General features: G+C 39.4%; 1 protein-coding gene across 42 annotated transcripts in view; it reads right to left on the bottom strand.

Moving 5' to 3' along the window:
- The window catches only part of LOC131543457 (receptor-type tyrosine-protein phosphatase delta), a 336,697-nt gene that overhangs the window by 94,689 nt on the left and 228,024 nt on the right, over nucleotides 1–13,984 (bottom strand). For 26 of the 42 annotated variants that reach the window (XM_058780794.1, XM_058780796.1, XM_058780791.1 and 23 more), the window contains exon 9: nucleotides 2,252–2,397. In XM_058780794.1, coding sequence (XP_058636777.1) covers nucleotides 2,252–2,397 — 146 coding nt within the window. Of the gene's footprint in view, nucleotides 1–2,248; nucleotides 2,398–13,984 lie in introns of all 42 variants that reach the window. The other 16 variants (XM_058780793.1, XM_058780808.1, XM_058780795.1 and 13 more) reach the window with 1 other exon arrangement.

The following is a 13,984-nucleotide window of genomic DNA, read 5'->3' as shown; positions in this document are numbered from 1 at the left end:
TGTTTGAGAAACTGGCTTTGGTTTGTGTAAAATGCTCAGTGAATGTCTGAAGGCGATGCTAATTCTTAAGCCAGACGTTTCACGATAAATCCGGCGGCTTTAAGAATGGGATGGCGTGGTCTGGCCCACTCTTAAAGCGGATCATATGGAACATGAAACGAGAATGGTGATGTGACGTCACAGGCACAAACGTCATCAGACAGTCGATTAGCCTCGACGCCAGACGGACGAGACACAGGACGCTCACAGACAAGTTTAGTTGCTGGCAATCGGGAAATGTATACTCACTTCTGACAGAAACAACCAGGAAGGATTCTCCGTTTTACAAACTTAAATACATCAGTGGTCATACGCTGCGGCTTTTCTTTCACCGTCACTTTTCACGCAAAGAAATGCGAGTATGACCACGCGCTCACACGCATGCGCTTGTGTGTGCATGAGCCGGCTAACGAAGCCGAGTAGAAACTGAGAGTTAAACGAACGTTTGAACAAGATATTAGTAATGAGTGGCATGGGTGAAGGTGAAGATGCAGCGTTGCGGATCGAATGTTAGCGTATTAGTGGCTGTTAGTGCTGTATAGCATATGAAGAACGCTGATAAGATTTGCTTTCTGCAGACCAAAAGGTGTCATATCAGGCGATAAGTGTCCGTAGATTAGCCGCCGCTAAGCATTAGCGAATAGAAGATTAAGATGGTTGTGCGGCAAGATGACGCAGAAATTAATAAAAAATCTTATCAGTGTTCAGCTGTGATGCGTTACTTCATCATGCTGGGCTGAAATGGCGATCCAAAAACAGATAAATAAACATACAGGACTGAGCAGCGTGAGGCTGCGGAACATGCGCTGAGAAGCATATGAGACGCTCAACACAAGAATAAAAAGAACTTTTGGGAACCAAGTGCATTTCAGAAATGCAAAGCGCATGTTTGACGAAAGCATCTGATCCATCATTTCCTTAAATGAAGGTCATTCTTATGATCTCAGCAACCGGATTCACAAAGCATTCTTAGTTTACTACCATTGGGATTTTTATCTTATTTTATTTTGTTTGGTTTTATTTTATTATTGTATTTCTATATTTGTAGTGTCTGTTTTCATTTTAATTTTAGTCAAAGTTTTTTTTTGTTGTTGTTGGTTTATTTGATTTCTCCAAATATGACTATGAGAAATGTTTTTTGGCAACTAGATGAAATAAAATAAGTTTAAACTTTATTGATTTTATTTTATTTTTAGTTAAAGTTTTTATTATTTCCAAATAACAATTTTGGGTGGTTTTAGTTTTAGTTAGTATAACCCTGGTTAATAATAAATCAATAAAAAAAAGTATTAAAGGGTTAGTTCACCCATAAAATGAAAATTCTGCCATTAATTACTCACCCTCATGTTGTTTCAAACCCGTAAGACCTTCGTTCATCTTCGGAACACAAATTAAGATATTTTGGATGAAATATGTGAGCTGTCTGACCCTCCCATAGACAGCAATACAACTGAAATGTTCGGAGATCGGTAAAATAATCCATGTGACATCAGGGGTTCATCCATAATTTTACAAAGCTACGAGAATACTTTTTGTGCGCAAAAAAAAAAAATAGTTGGAGACAAAATTGCTGAATAAAGTCGTTTTGGTTTTTTTGTTTTTTTTTAGGGTGAGTAATTAATGACCAAAATTACATTTTTGGGTGAACAAACCCTTTAAGTGCCATTTCCCCCTACTGTCTATCTTAAGTGGTATTTTTGGGAATACAGTACTTTTTCTTAGTTTTCCCAAAAAACGATTAAGAAATGTATCGGGTTGTATAAAATTATTTGTTACTTTGCACAATTAACAAACGAGATAAACGCAACAGACTGATCCATCTTAAGACAGGCTCATTTAAAAATAATTATTTTAATTCGCATTAAAAATGCGATGTTGAGTGCTGGACCTTTTTCGTCAAGAAAGTGGCAATGAAAATATTTGGTGTGCTTTTTCCAAAAAATACTAACACATTTATTCCTAAAAACTGAAAGGATTTAAGGAGAACTGCACTTAGGAACTACACTTTAACTTATATTATTATTGTTATTATTTTTTTTCCCTTGTTTTTTTCTAAAGACGATTTTCGTGAATCCGGCAGCGGGACATGAGTGATCATGCATTTTAGTGGTGGGAGGATATGCTAATGAGTGGGTGTGGCTGAACTGATGGGCGTGGCTGTCGTTAGCATTCACTTGTCGAGCATTTTACATCAGAACAATAGACCTAATACCTCAAAGCGCTGGTTGCTCACTCTCTTCCCCTTCTTGTTCCACACGATCTTGGGCCGCGGGTCGCCCGTAGCCTGGCAGATGAAGGAGGCGACGCCGCCCTGAACGCCCGTCTGATCGTTCGGGGTTCGCAAGAACTTTGGTGGTGCTGTGAGACAGAAAGAGGGAAGATTACACACCTGATTCAGACAGATTACTGAACAGAGACGAGTTACACAAAAGAAGAAACACAATCAAATGAACAGAGCAAAGATGTGACGATAGTCCTATGAACACTGCAGACAAAATCACTCATGCGTTAACTAAATGCATTTAAAAACAAAATAGAGAAATATAAAATTGGTGAATGTTTTATATCAGAACAACAGACCTTAAAACTCACAACCATTATTATTATTATTATTTAAAATTAAAGCACTTTCTGATTTTTCATAAGTGTTTTATCTTTCCCCCCCAATTAAATTGTTATTTGTTTGTATGCATACTATTTTATTTATTTTTTTAATTTATTTTGTTCCCAACAAAGCATGACTGGGCCAAATACATATGTAATTACCAACACACCAAACATTATAAACAGCAGTTTCATCTCGTGATGGAGACAAGCGGCGACTGGATCAAATCAGAGCCTCGAGATCAGAAATACATCAGAAACACCATTTATTTTAAGAGTTTCACATCATGATCTGAGCGCTGTTTATTAGGCGTCATTAATAGAGCAGACGGTAATGAATCCCAGAGTCCAAAATTAACACTCGCCACGATCCAAATGAGGTAAAAGCTGCAGAATGAATATTTGTCCTGTAACATTATTAGCAACACAATGCATAATCTAAATGCTATATAAGGACATCTAGGAATCTTGCTGATGTAAGAGACACAAGATATCAAAATCAAACACATTCAGACAACTGAAACGCCAGTGACTGACACATGACTGAAGATCAAAGTAAAAATAGTCAAAAATTTCACGCGTGGAGGAACAGTGTAAAACAATCGACCAATCAGATGAATCTGGGGGCGGGACTTTGAGTGCACTCAGATACTACAGTTCATTTAAAAAAGCCACAATTTTTATTAATCGAGAATGCAATAAACTGATCAAAAGGGACAGTAAATACATTTGTAATGTTAAAAAAGATTTGTTTCAAACAAATGCTGTTCTTTTGAATTTTCTATCCATCTGTGAATCCTGAAAAAATCAAATGTATCAAAAATATTGTGCAGACCAGCTGTTTTCAACATTGATATCAGAATTGAATCAGAAATGTTTGTTGAGCAGCAAATCAGCATATTAGAATGATTTCTGAAGATCATGTGACACTGAAGACTGGAGTAATGATGCTGAAAATACAGCAGAATAAATTTAATTTTAACATATATTCACACAGAAAACAGCTACTTTAAAGTGTAATAATATTTCACAAATTTTACAGTATTTTTCTTCAAATAAAAGCAGCGCTGGTGACCAGAAGAGACTTCTTTCAAAAACATTCAAATATGATTATTATTATTATTATGTATTTATTTATTTATTTATTTATTTACTTATTTACTATTATATATTTTATTAAGATTTCAAATTAGTTTTACATTTTCAGTTTTAGAAACTTTAAGCACTTTCGTCATTTTTTATTACTATCATTTTTTTACAACTATTTGGAGATAATCAACATTATTTTAGTATTAATTATATACTATTATGCTATTCATTAATGTTTTGAATTCATATTTTCCATTTTCTTTTTAATTTCAGTCATTTTATTATAAGCTTTCATAATTTTTATCAGTTTGTTTTAAATAACATTTCTATATAACTTAATTTTTAGTAATTTTATTTAGTGGAAAATTTTTGCTTAATGTTTCATGTACCATTTATGCGTCATTTCATTTAACTAAACCATTTTTAACAGTTTAGTTAGTAATAAGAGCAGTGTCACATCTCTCGTATGATGGATCATGGCGGTGAGCACTTGTTCCCTAGTTAGAGAGCTGCGCGTGCTCGAGCAAGGCAGTTAATACAGGATGTGACATACGTATCCCATAGTCCCTGTCTATAATTGGATCTGTGAGCGGGGTGTCACCGCCGCGACCAGAGGGATTTTACTGAGCCGTCCAAAATATCTGCCGTCGCTGCCAACACCCACCGCCTCTCTCGCGCTCTCGCTCGCTCTGTACTTCAAAGCGCAGTTTCTCAGCATGTAAATATGTAAAATCGTATCTGGTGCGGCTGTCATAAAGCTATCTGAACACACGCAGAATAACACATCAAAGATGCGGCTGTCAGTGAATCTGCTCTAATGGCGTTTGGGTCGACAGTAAATCCTGCTCAAGAGCTCATGCTACACATCAGCACCAAACACTGGCAAACACTGACAAACAGCAGCACACGTGTGTGTGTGTGTGTGTGTGTGTGTGTGTAAGAGAGATAGAGAGTGTGTGTGTGTGTGTGTGTGTGTGTGTGTGAGAGAGAGAGAGTGTGTGTGTGTGTGTGTGTGTGTGTGTGTGAGAGAGAGAGTGTGTGTGTGTGTGTGTGTGTGTGTGTGTGTGTGTGTGTGTGTGTGTGTGTGTGTGTGTGTGTGTGTGTGTGTGTGTGTGTGTGAGTGTGAGAGAGAGTGTGTGTGTGTGTGTGTGTGTGTGTGTGTGTGTGTGTGTGTGTGTGTGTGTGTGTGTGAGAGAGTGTGTGTGCGTTTTTGTAAAAAGTCAGGACATAGATGTGTATAATAACAAAGGTATGGCAGGTATTACAAGGTGAAGGTGACATCTCAGGACATTGACCCATGTCCCCACTTTTCAAAACGCTTATAAATCACTCAGAATGAGGTTTTTGGGGAAAGTTGAAATGCACAGCCTCCTGTAAGGGGTAGGTTTAGGTGTAGGGTTGGTGTAGGACAATAGCACATACAGTAAGTACAGTATAAAAACCATTGCTCCTATGGAGAGTCCCCACTTTTCACAAAAACGAACATGTGTGCGTGTGTGTGTGTTCAGCTGTTTTCAGGCTCGGTTCCATTCCTGACCATCTCAAAATGAACTCAACTCACAGAAAGGGCCCTAAAAGGCCATATTAGTGAGACTGACTTTTGTTTTTGTGGTCACTTGTGTCACTAGTCAATGTGAATGCATTTGTTATCTCATCTTGAAGAGGATTATGGTGGAGGATAATTCTCTATCTCACTATGTACAGTATGTACATGTACAGTAGGGCTGCATGATTTGGGGTGTATTTTTTCTGATAAAACTGTGATTAAAAGCGTCATAAAAAAAAGAAAAAAAAGGTTTGCTGTGCTTGTTTGTAGGGCTGCAAAATTTGGCCAAAAAGTATAATAATAAACATTATTATTAGTAGTAGTAATATTACTAAAATATTAGATAAAATGGTAACACTTTACAATAAGGTTCATTAGTTAACAACATTAGTAAACATGAACTAAGAATGAGCAATACTTCTACAGCATTTATTAATCTTAGTTAATGTTCATTTCAGCATTTACTAATACATTATTAAAATGATAAGTTGTGTTTGTTAGCACTGTGAACTAACATGAATAAACTGTGAACAACTGTATTTCCATTAACTAACATTGACAAAGATTAATAAATAGTGTAATAAATGCATTGTTCATTGTTTGTTCATGTTAGTTAATACATTAACTAATGTTAACAAATGACACTTTATTGTAAAGTTACCGATAAAATAAATACTACTACTGCAATATTTCACTTCAAAATAAGTAAAGCATTTTTTTTTACAGTACAACTGTAAAATTACAACACCATTGTTTATGTTTTATTAATATTAGTATCATCATTATTATTATTATTACTAAAATAAGATATTAAACAAAATACGAAATATTTTCTAATATGTCAAAGCAAAAATAATAATTACAAATACTGCTTTAAAAATAATTCTCGTTACAATTTGGGGAAAATGTTTGACATGTTTTTAGATGCGACTCAAAGCGCTGGCGTGTAAATGAACACAGTGCTGCACTTCACTCTGAAACACGCAGCGCATCACACTGTGATTAATACAGCAGCTGTACAGCACACTCAGTGACCACGTTTACATGGACATCAGTAATCGAATTATTTACCGTATTCTGAACAAGACTATATTATTATTACGGTGTTTGCATGAGTTACATGTCTATACTGCGCTTCGATAATGCGACTAAAATAGGAAAACTCCACATCTTAATTCGATTTGTGTCTACTTTGAGTATGACTTTAGCTGAATCAAGGTAATCAAAAATCTCTGTTTACATGGTAGATTCTTAATCAGAGTATTGTCTTAATCGTGTTAAAATTGGAATATTGTTGTCTGTGTAAACGTACTGAACGTGAACTGCCATTTCCAGTGTGACGAACAAACAGACGTGATATCAGCTGTGTTTTTGATTTTTGGTTATTTGATCAGGTCAACGTATTTTTGATGCATAATGCATTCAGTCTCAGACACGAGTGCTGCAGTCTCCTGCAATGCTGCATGACTTCCGCTTCATTCATCACACTGGAAATGGACGCGGTGCACACTGCATTATGGGATACGGTGTGTGCTGTGCAGTGAGCTCCGCTGTGAAGATGCAGTCTGGGCATTTCACGAGCACAGAAACAGTTCAGTCTCTCAGTCCATCAGAAGACATTTGTGTCTTTTCTCTTCTTCAGAAGCGAGTGACACGTTCGATTTCTTCTGCATGAGCGGCTTGCATTCGCTGTCTGTCAGAGACGCTTTCATGATTAGAGTCTGTCAGACGAGTGTCTCTCACAAACACTGTGCCTTAAAGACACCGTTAACCTCCCGAGATCACACATACAAACCTCCTGTCTTTGCTTGTGAGACTTATTAGATATCTAACATCATATTATGATCGCATGAAGCTGCAGTTTTAAACATCTGATGTCTGTTTGTGGGAAGAAGTAAATCATCTCATGCCATTTAACTCAATTTTACACACATTGTTGACTTCATTCATCCAGCTCAACACTGTCTAAGTTATTGTTACTGTATTGTATTATAGTGTAAAAAAACAAAACAAAACAAAAACAAATAAAATAAAACAAAAGATAATCGGAACCCCGTTGTCGGTTTGTCTGAATCTGATCTGGTTGAGATTCAGGGTTTGTCGGTCAGTTACTGCTGTCATTTTATTGGATGAATATTTTTGGCCACTACTTCAAACAGACACTTTAACTTGCAAAACAGCAGTTAAAAACAGATGACACAACTTTACCACACACACACACACACACAGACTATTGCTTTTATAAATAATGTTTGTAATGATATTCACAAAACACGCTGGTAGGGTTGTGCCGATAGACTATAGTATCGTGTATCGACGACAGTCAGAGATATGGACAATAGCCGATGTCTTTGTTGATAGTCAAGACGATATTAGGCTCATTCTCCTATTACTGTATAAAACTATTATTATTATTATTATGAGGCCTATTATTATTGGGCTATTATTATCAAATTGCCACGCTATTTCACCTCAGCGCACTTCACACACGCGTAAATGAGGATTAGGCTTCTCCTCCTCACTGGAAATGTTTTATAAATGGACTCTAAAACTAAGCTCACATCAAAATTGAACTGCAGGGTGATAACCTTTATTTACAAATTAGGCTACGCCAAGAGTGCAAAAAGAGACCTTTTTTTAGACATCTTCTTGAACAGCTATGAGCTATGAATGAACATAGCACCGGCAGCATTCTTCTTCTTTACAGCACATTAACAAAAAACGATGATGCTTATTCTTCATCAAGTAATCAGTCTAAAACAGGGCTCGTCATGGGGCGCACGGTCCGGGGCGCTGTATGACTGATGTATCCGTTTAATTTAACTTTACTCCAAAAATATGAACTTCCCTGAAAATACTTTTATCTTTAACGTGTTCGTTTATGGCCAATATTTAATGTTAAACTGTTGGTATTTAAAATAAATCTACTTTTGATTTTCTCCTTGAGTGATTTTTAGACTGATAACTTCCTCACCGATGCGGCAAACTTGTCACAGTAGTCCGCGCGGTCCTAGCGATGTATGACTGCTATATCCGAATATATGAACTAGCTGTTTGAAATATTTTTATATTTAACATGTTAGTTTTTCAGTATGTTTGAAAGTCTATTATTTCGGTTATTGGTGCTTCCAGGCTCTCTCTCTCTCTCTCACGCACGTGTGGTTTAAAATGACCAAATAGTTATGAAATAGCCTATGATAAGTACAGAGAGTCTCTCTCTTGCCCAACCAACCCATGCACGATAATATAGTGTATCGGCGATCTCACAGGCTGGCGATATGACGATATGAAAAATGACCATATCGCCCAACACTACACGCTGGTCACAGACACCCATCAGTGCTGTTTGACCTAAACACACTAAACACGCTTGAGTATCACTGGAGCATCAGGACCGGCGCAGATGTCATGCACCAACACACCTGTTACCACCCTACTCACGCTCAGGTGCGTCCGAGAGTCCCGCGTGTAACCGGTGACCACCATTACACACCGACACACACACACACCTCATCTTCCATCAGAACAAAACGCATAACAAACACCTCCAAAACCTGTTCACTGAAGACACTCATAAACATGTGAATGTGATTCAGTCTGTATGTGGATCTTTGCTCTTCATTACATTCACTTGCTAATACAAACAAATTAGTTTTGTTTTTGTTTTTTTAAATTTATATATATTTTTTTTAAATATATAACTACTACTACTACTACTACTACTACTACTACTACTACTACTACTACTAATAATAATAATAATAATAATAATAATAAGGGAAATGCCTCAAATAAATGCTACTTGCTTTGACATTTGGATATTTAATGCAGTGGCATTCAGTCATTTTTTCAGTGTGATGTAATTGTTTCAATACGTTTTTGGCGCTGCTGTGTATTCCAGTTGCTCCTAAAGACTGCAGGAGTGGCTTATATCACACATACACACTCGTGTGAGAGCAGCGTGACCTTTCACACCGCATTAATTTAATGGTGGTCTGTGAGAATGTTTCAAACCATTTTCACAGCACAGCGACTTTATAACGGCCACAACAACATAAAATCTGCCCTGCCAGAGGTGACCGGTCCACACACACCTGACAGACACACACACACAGCTGTCTGTCTGACACATCTTGTGCAACAAACACATACACAACACTGTTTTCAAGCGACAGACACCAGGAGAAGTTCTCAAGTGTTGTTCCAATAGGTGACTGCATTTCTCCACAGTCACCTGATTCAGCGACTGAGATCGGTAGAGTGAGATGTGGACCAAAAGGTGTGTTTGTGTTTAACATGAAGATGGCAGTGTATGAGGCTGACCTCTACAGACGCTCATCTGGCACGTGTGTGTGTATGTGTGTGTGCACGAGCTCCATATGGCTGACGCTCAGCTAATGAGAATCTCTGGAGAGCGACAGCTCGCGGGACCTGAGCGATGATCTTTCCTCTGAGCGCCAGCGTTTTAACGCCAGATGACGACCTTCGATAAGAACGACATCATCTACTTGTGCGATTTGATTCATGGGGAGACTTCGCCAACATCCGTTATCGCCGGATTCCCGCTGACGACCGTGGCCCGGCTCCTGACCTCCAGGATTTCCGTTTGGCCACGAGGCGCACAGCGGCCAGAGAGTGAGAGAGAGAGACACTAACATTTCAATCGAGTAAGAGTCTGATGATCTGATGTTCTCTGTCATCCTCTTCACCTGATAAAACAGCTGATCCTCTTACGGAAGGATTTTGGACTGATTCACGCGGCGGGTCACGGACATCACCTGGTTCCCCAGGCAACAGCGGCTGTCACTTCACAGCCCACGCAGGTCTCGGCTCATGTCGAGGTTTGACGAACGCCTCCGGCCACGTTTACAGTCTGACATTCGTGTTCCTATCTTTACTTTACTAAAACACCTTTTTGAAAACATTTAAGCAGATGACGCAGATATGGGTCAGAGAATATTCCTGTGAGACTGTACATCATCAACACCTCCGACAATATCAGAACAACCTAATATTTAATTCTGTGACAGTGTGTGTGTGTGTTTAGCTCGAGGATCTGGCCTTGAGCGTTTGTGTGTAATGGCTCATGGTTATCCCACAAGAGCAAACTTGCTTTCTCCTCACTAATATTTAGCTCAACAGCTGATTACAGGATCAAGGACAAAGTGTACGTATGATGACGGGAACAAAGTGCAATACTCTTGCAGAAAAAAAATAAAAAATACATACACCCTTTTACCTGTCATTGTGTTGGTTTTCTTTCTAAAGCTCAAGGCTGGTAAATGGAAGGTTTCTGGTTTTTAGATTTAATCACGAACTCTCACCCCTGGTTACTCCAGGAGAGCTGTCCTGCAATAAGTCAACTGTAAGTTACTTGGAACTGTATATTACTTTACAAAAAGTTCTGATGGAGCATTTGGCAGATAGTTGTGGATGTGGAAAGAGCTAGGTGAGAAAATTACTGTGAAGCGGATTTCTGGAAACGCGACTAAACCCATTTGTCTGAAATTTTCTTTGGTCAACAAATGCCTACATTCACGAGCAATGCAACACCTTTGATCGTTTAGACCTCATTAGGACTTGGTTTCTGTTCTCTAAACAGATCCATTTAAGTTCCAGATCCATTAGTTCTAGTAAGCACCAGGCGTCACTCACTCACTGACTGCAGAGAATGGTACAGATCTGTGAAGTAGAGGGTGCTGATCCAGGGTCCTCAACTTGACTGTCAGAGCCTTGAATTTGTTGTGGGCTGCTATTGTTAGCCAGTGGATTGAGATCAATAGTTGAGTGACATAGGGCATCTTGGGTTGGTAGAAGATTGGTTGCAACATCATGTTCTGGATCATACTAAATGTAGAGGCTTAACTGCAGAAACAGATCACTGCAGTTGCCCAGTATTGGCTCTGATATTATAGACCATGACACTGCATGACTAGACTGTCATTGAGATGTGGCCAAGAAAGTTTAGTTGTTGAGCCAAGCTGTTTGGTGACACTGCCGTTGACTGATGGGCTGACTGAAAACACAAGGAATTCTGTCTTTGCAAGGTTAAGCAGAAGGTAGTGATCCTTCTTCCAGGCCGAGATGATGTTAGATATATAAACTGGAATTTAAGGCTGAAATAACAAATGTCATTGCACAGCATGGATAGGAAAAGCAGTGCACCTTTATGATTGCGCCCAGTGAGGTTTTGGAAATGGAGAACAGAAGGGGGCCAAGAACTGAACCCTGAGGTACCCCGTGGTTATTTGATGTTACTCAGTGACAGACGGCAGGGTCCTCCTAAGAAGCTGAATTGCTTATAAAAATGGCATCTTTTAAAAACAAACAGCAATGAACTCCTTTTGCATGAAATGGAAAATGTGCTTTGGTCAGGATGCAGATAACTCTGAATAGATGCTTTAGAAATAGACATAATTAATTATTGATTTATCTTTTCTCCATTCTATTCATTCCTGCTCACTGAGAGAGAAAGAAATGCTGATGATTTCACTTGTCTTTTGTTCCCGAGAATTCATTGGAACTGACCATGTGACCTGCTAAAGGATGCTGGGATAGTCCGATGAAAAGATCCCATCTGACATGAAAAGGTCTTCTCCTCATTAAGTGCTCAGCAGTGTGTGTTAAATGAAAGAATTTGCCAGAAATAAATACGTACACACAGACAAATAAATGTGCGATGCTGCAGTCAGTGTGTTCCAAATGGCATAGATGATACCTTTCCAGGGCACTTTGAGTAGAAACAACCATTACAAACAGAAGCGCTCAAAATAACTACTTCAAAGGACCCTTTGAAATGAACGTTTTTGTGGGGTTCAACTAATGGGCACTTCACTCCCAAGATTCTTCACCCTGCATCAGAAGCTCTAAGCCTACACAAGGTTTGCCAAGGTTTGTAACTCAAATTAAACCAGCAGCACCTGGCTCGTTGTTGATGTAGTAGTTGCTGGTATTATTATACTGTTCATTCTTTTTATCTGTTATCATAACAAAGGAAAGAATGGTACATTAAACACACATGCCTTTATGAGATGGTAACCTCAGTTCTTTTGGCTTGTGTTATGAACAGCCACCCTTTCGGTGTACAGGGAATAATGTATAGGCATGATCACCTCTGAATGGAACACTTCCAATTTCATACTTCCTTATAGTACAGGCTCTCCCTTCAGATCAAGCGCTGTTTGTCTCTCTCTTGTTGGGGACGGAAGAACAACACACACACACACACACACACACAAGGAAAAAAAATGACTGGACACAAAGAGAGGAGATGAAGAATTGGCTTCCATTTCATTCTTACCCTCATTTTCTCTTTCTCTCTCGCTCTGTCGTTTTTTCTTAGCCTACAGTCTTCACAGTTAGATTTATGCCATTTATCATGCTGACACTATCCCTGTCTCTCTCTTTCGCTCTCTCCCTGTCTTTCTCTCCCCCGTTTCTCTAACGGATGAGCCTCATCCTGTCTGTTTAGACACACAAACCTCTTCCCATGTACAACGCAAAGACGGAGGAAAACACTGGCTCCGCACACACACTGAAGAATGGCGTTGGTTTCGCTGAGAGGAGTTTCACAGATGGCGAGGGGAAGTGACTGTGTGAGGTGGCACAGTGGGACACACACACACACAAATACTCGTCAGGGCTGCCAGAAGGGAGTGTGTGTGTGTGTGTGCGCCGTCCACCGCACGGGTTGGAAAATCTACTCCACGACTCTAGATATGTTCCCATTAGTCTGAAGAATCAACTCTCCTCAAATCACAGTGGACTTGCGGTGTCGTGGCCTTCGTTGATGAATGTCGGTGGGGCTCGTGAGACCGCAGGGAGTCCCATTCGTCATTTCATCATTCTGAAGGTTGCTCATGAGCGCCCCCTTTTTGCGTTCTAAATGCACTAGTGCGGACCTTACAGAGAACGAGGCTGTGCATAGTCTGATTAAAATTCAAACACATACTGACTAAATTTTACCTTGAAGGCATTTTAAGTCACTTTGGGAAGAGGTGTCTGCCAAATGCATCAATGTAAATGTAAAATGACGTCAAGTGGCTGAGTTCGAACATGCAGCTTCACCATGACTAGTGGCACAGCTAATTGAAAAGTCTATACGACCCCCTACATCAGACCACAACCCAACAGTCCAGCAGCTGAGGGTGTCATTCGAGACAGAGCCAGAGGCACTAACTTGAGGAACGCCACTGTTTAGGTCATCGGAGTTTGGCTTCTAGGAAATCTAGATGCTGTTCTAGAGAGATCGGTGTTTACCAGGTCGGACTTTCCCATCTCATCTCACATCAGATGTCTGCGGTCTAATGAGCCTTAAAACTGAACCACTTAAAAAGCCTTCAAACACTCAAGTCACATTACTGGCCATCTCTTATTGTGATGTCACAGATGAAGAATGTCTTGTGCAGTGATTATCGTGTTTCGTGAGCGTTATTGAGTTTGCCGTGCTGAAATGTCATCAGAGTATTTACACTGCGATTATAAATCTATATCAAACGGAGAGAGGGCAATTTAATTACTGTCTGATCAATACATCTTGGATTTGGTACAAATGGAGTATGAACAGAGTGTGTGTGTGTGTGTGTGTGTGAGTGTGTTTTTTCAGCGATCGTCATGACGACCCCCTGATGGGACGTAATAGTGAAAATGCCTCCTGCTCCGCCCAAACGGTCACGGCTGACTGGGCGGAATAGTTCAGCCAATTAA

The sequence above is a fragment of the Onychostoma macrolepis genome, chromosome 07 (genome assembly GCF_012432095.1).
Source record: "Onychostoma macrolepis isolate SWU-2019 chromosome 07, ASM1243209v1, whole genome shotgun sequence".
NCBI lineage: Eukaryota > Metazoa > Chordata > Actinopteri > Cypriniformes > Cyprinidae > Onychostoma > Onychostoma macrolepis.
Note: the sequence above shows the minus strand (reverse complement) of the source record. Positions and strands in the feature narration are given on the sequence as shown.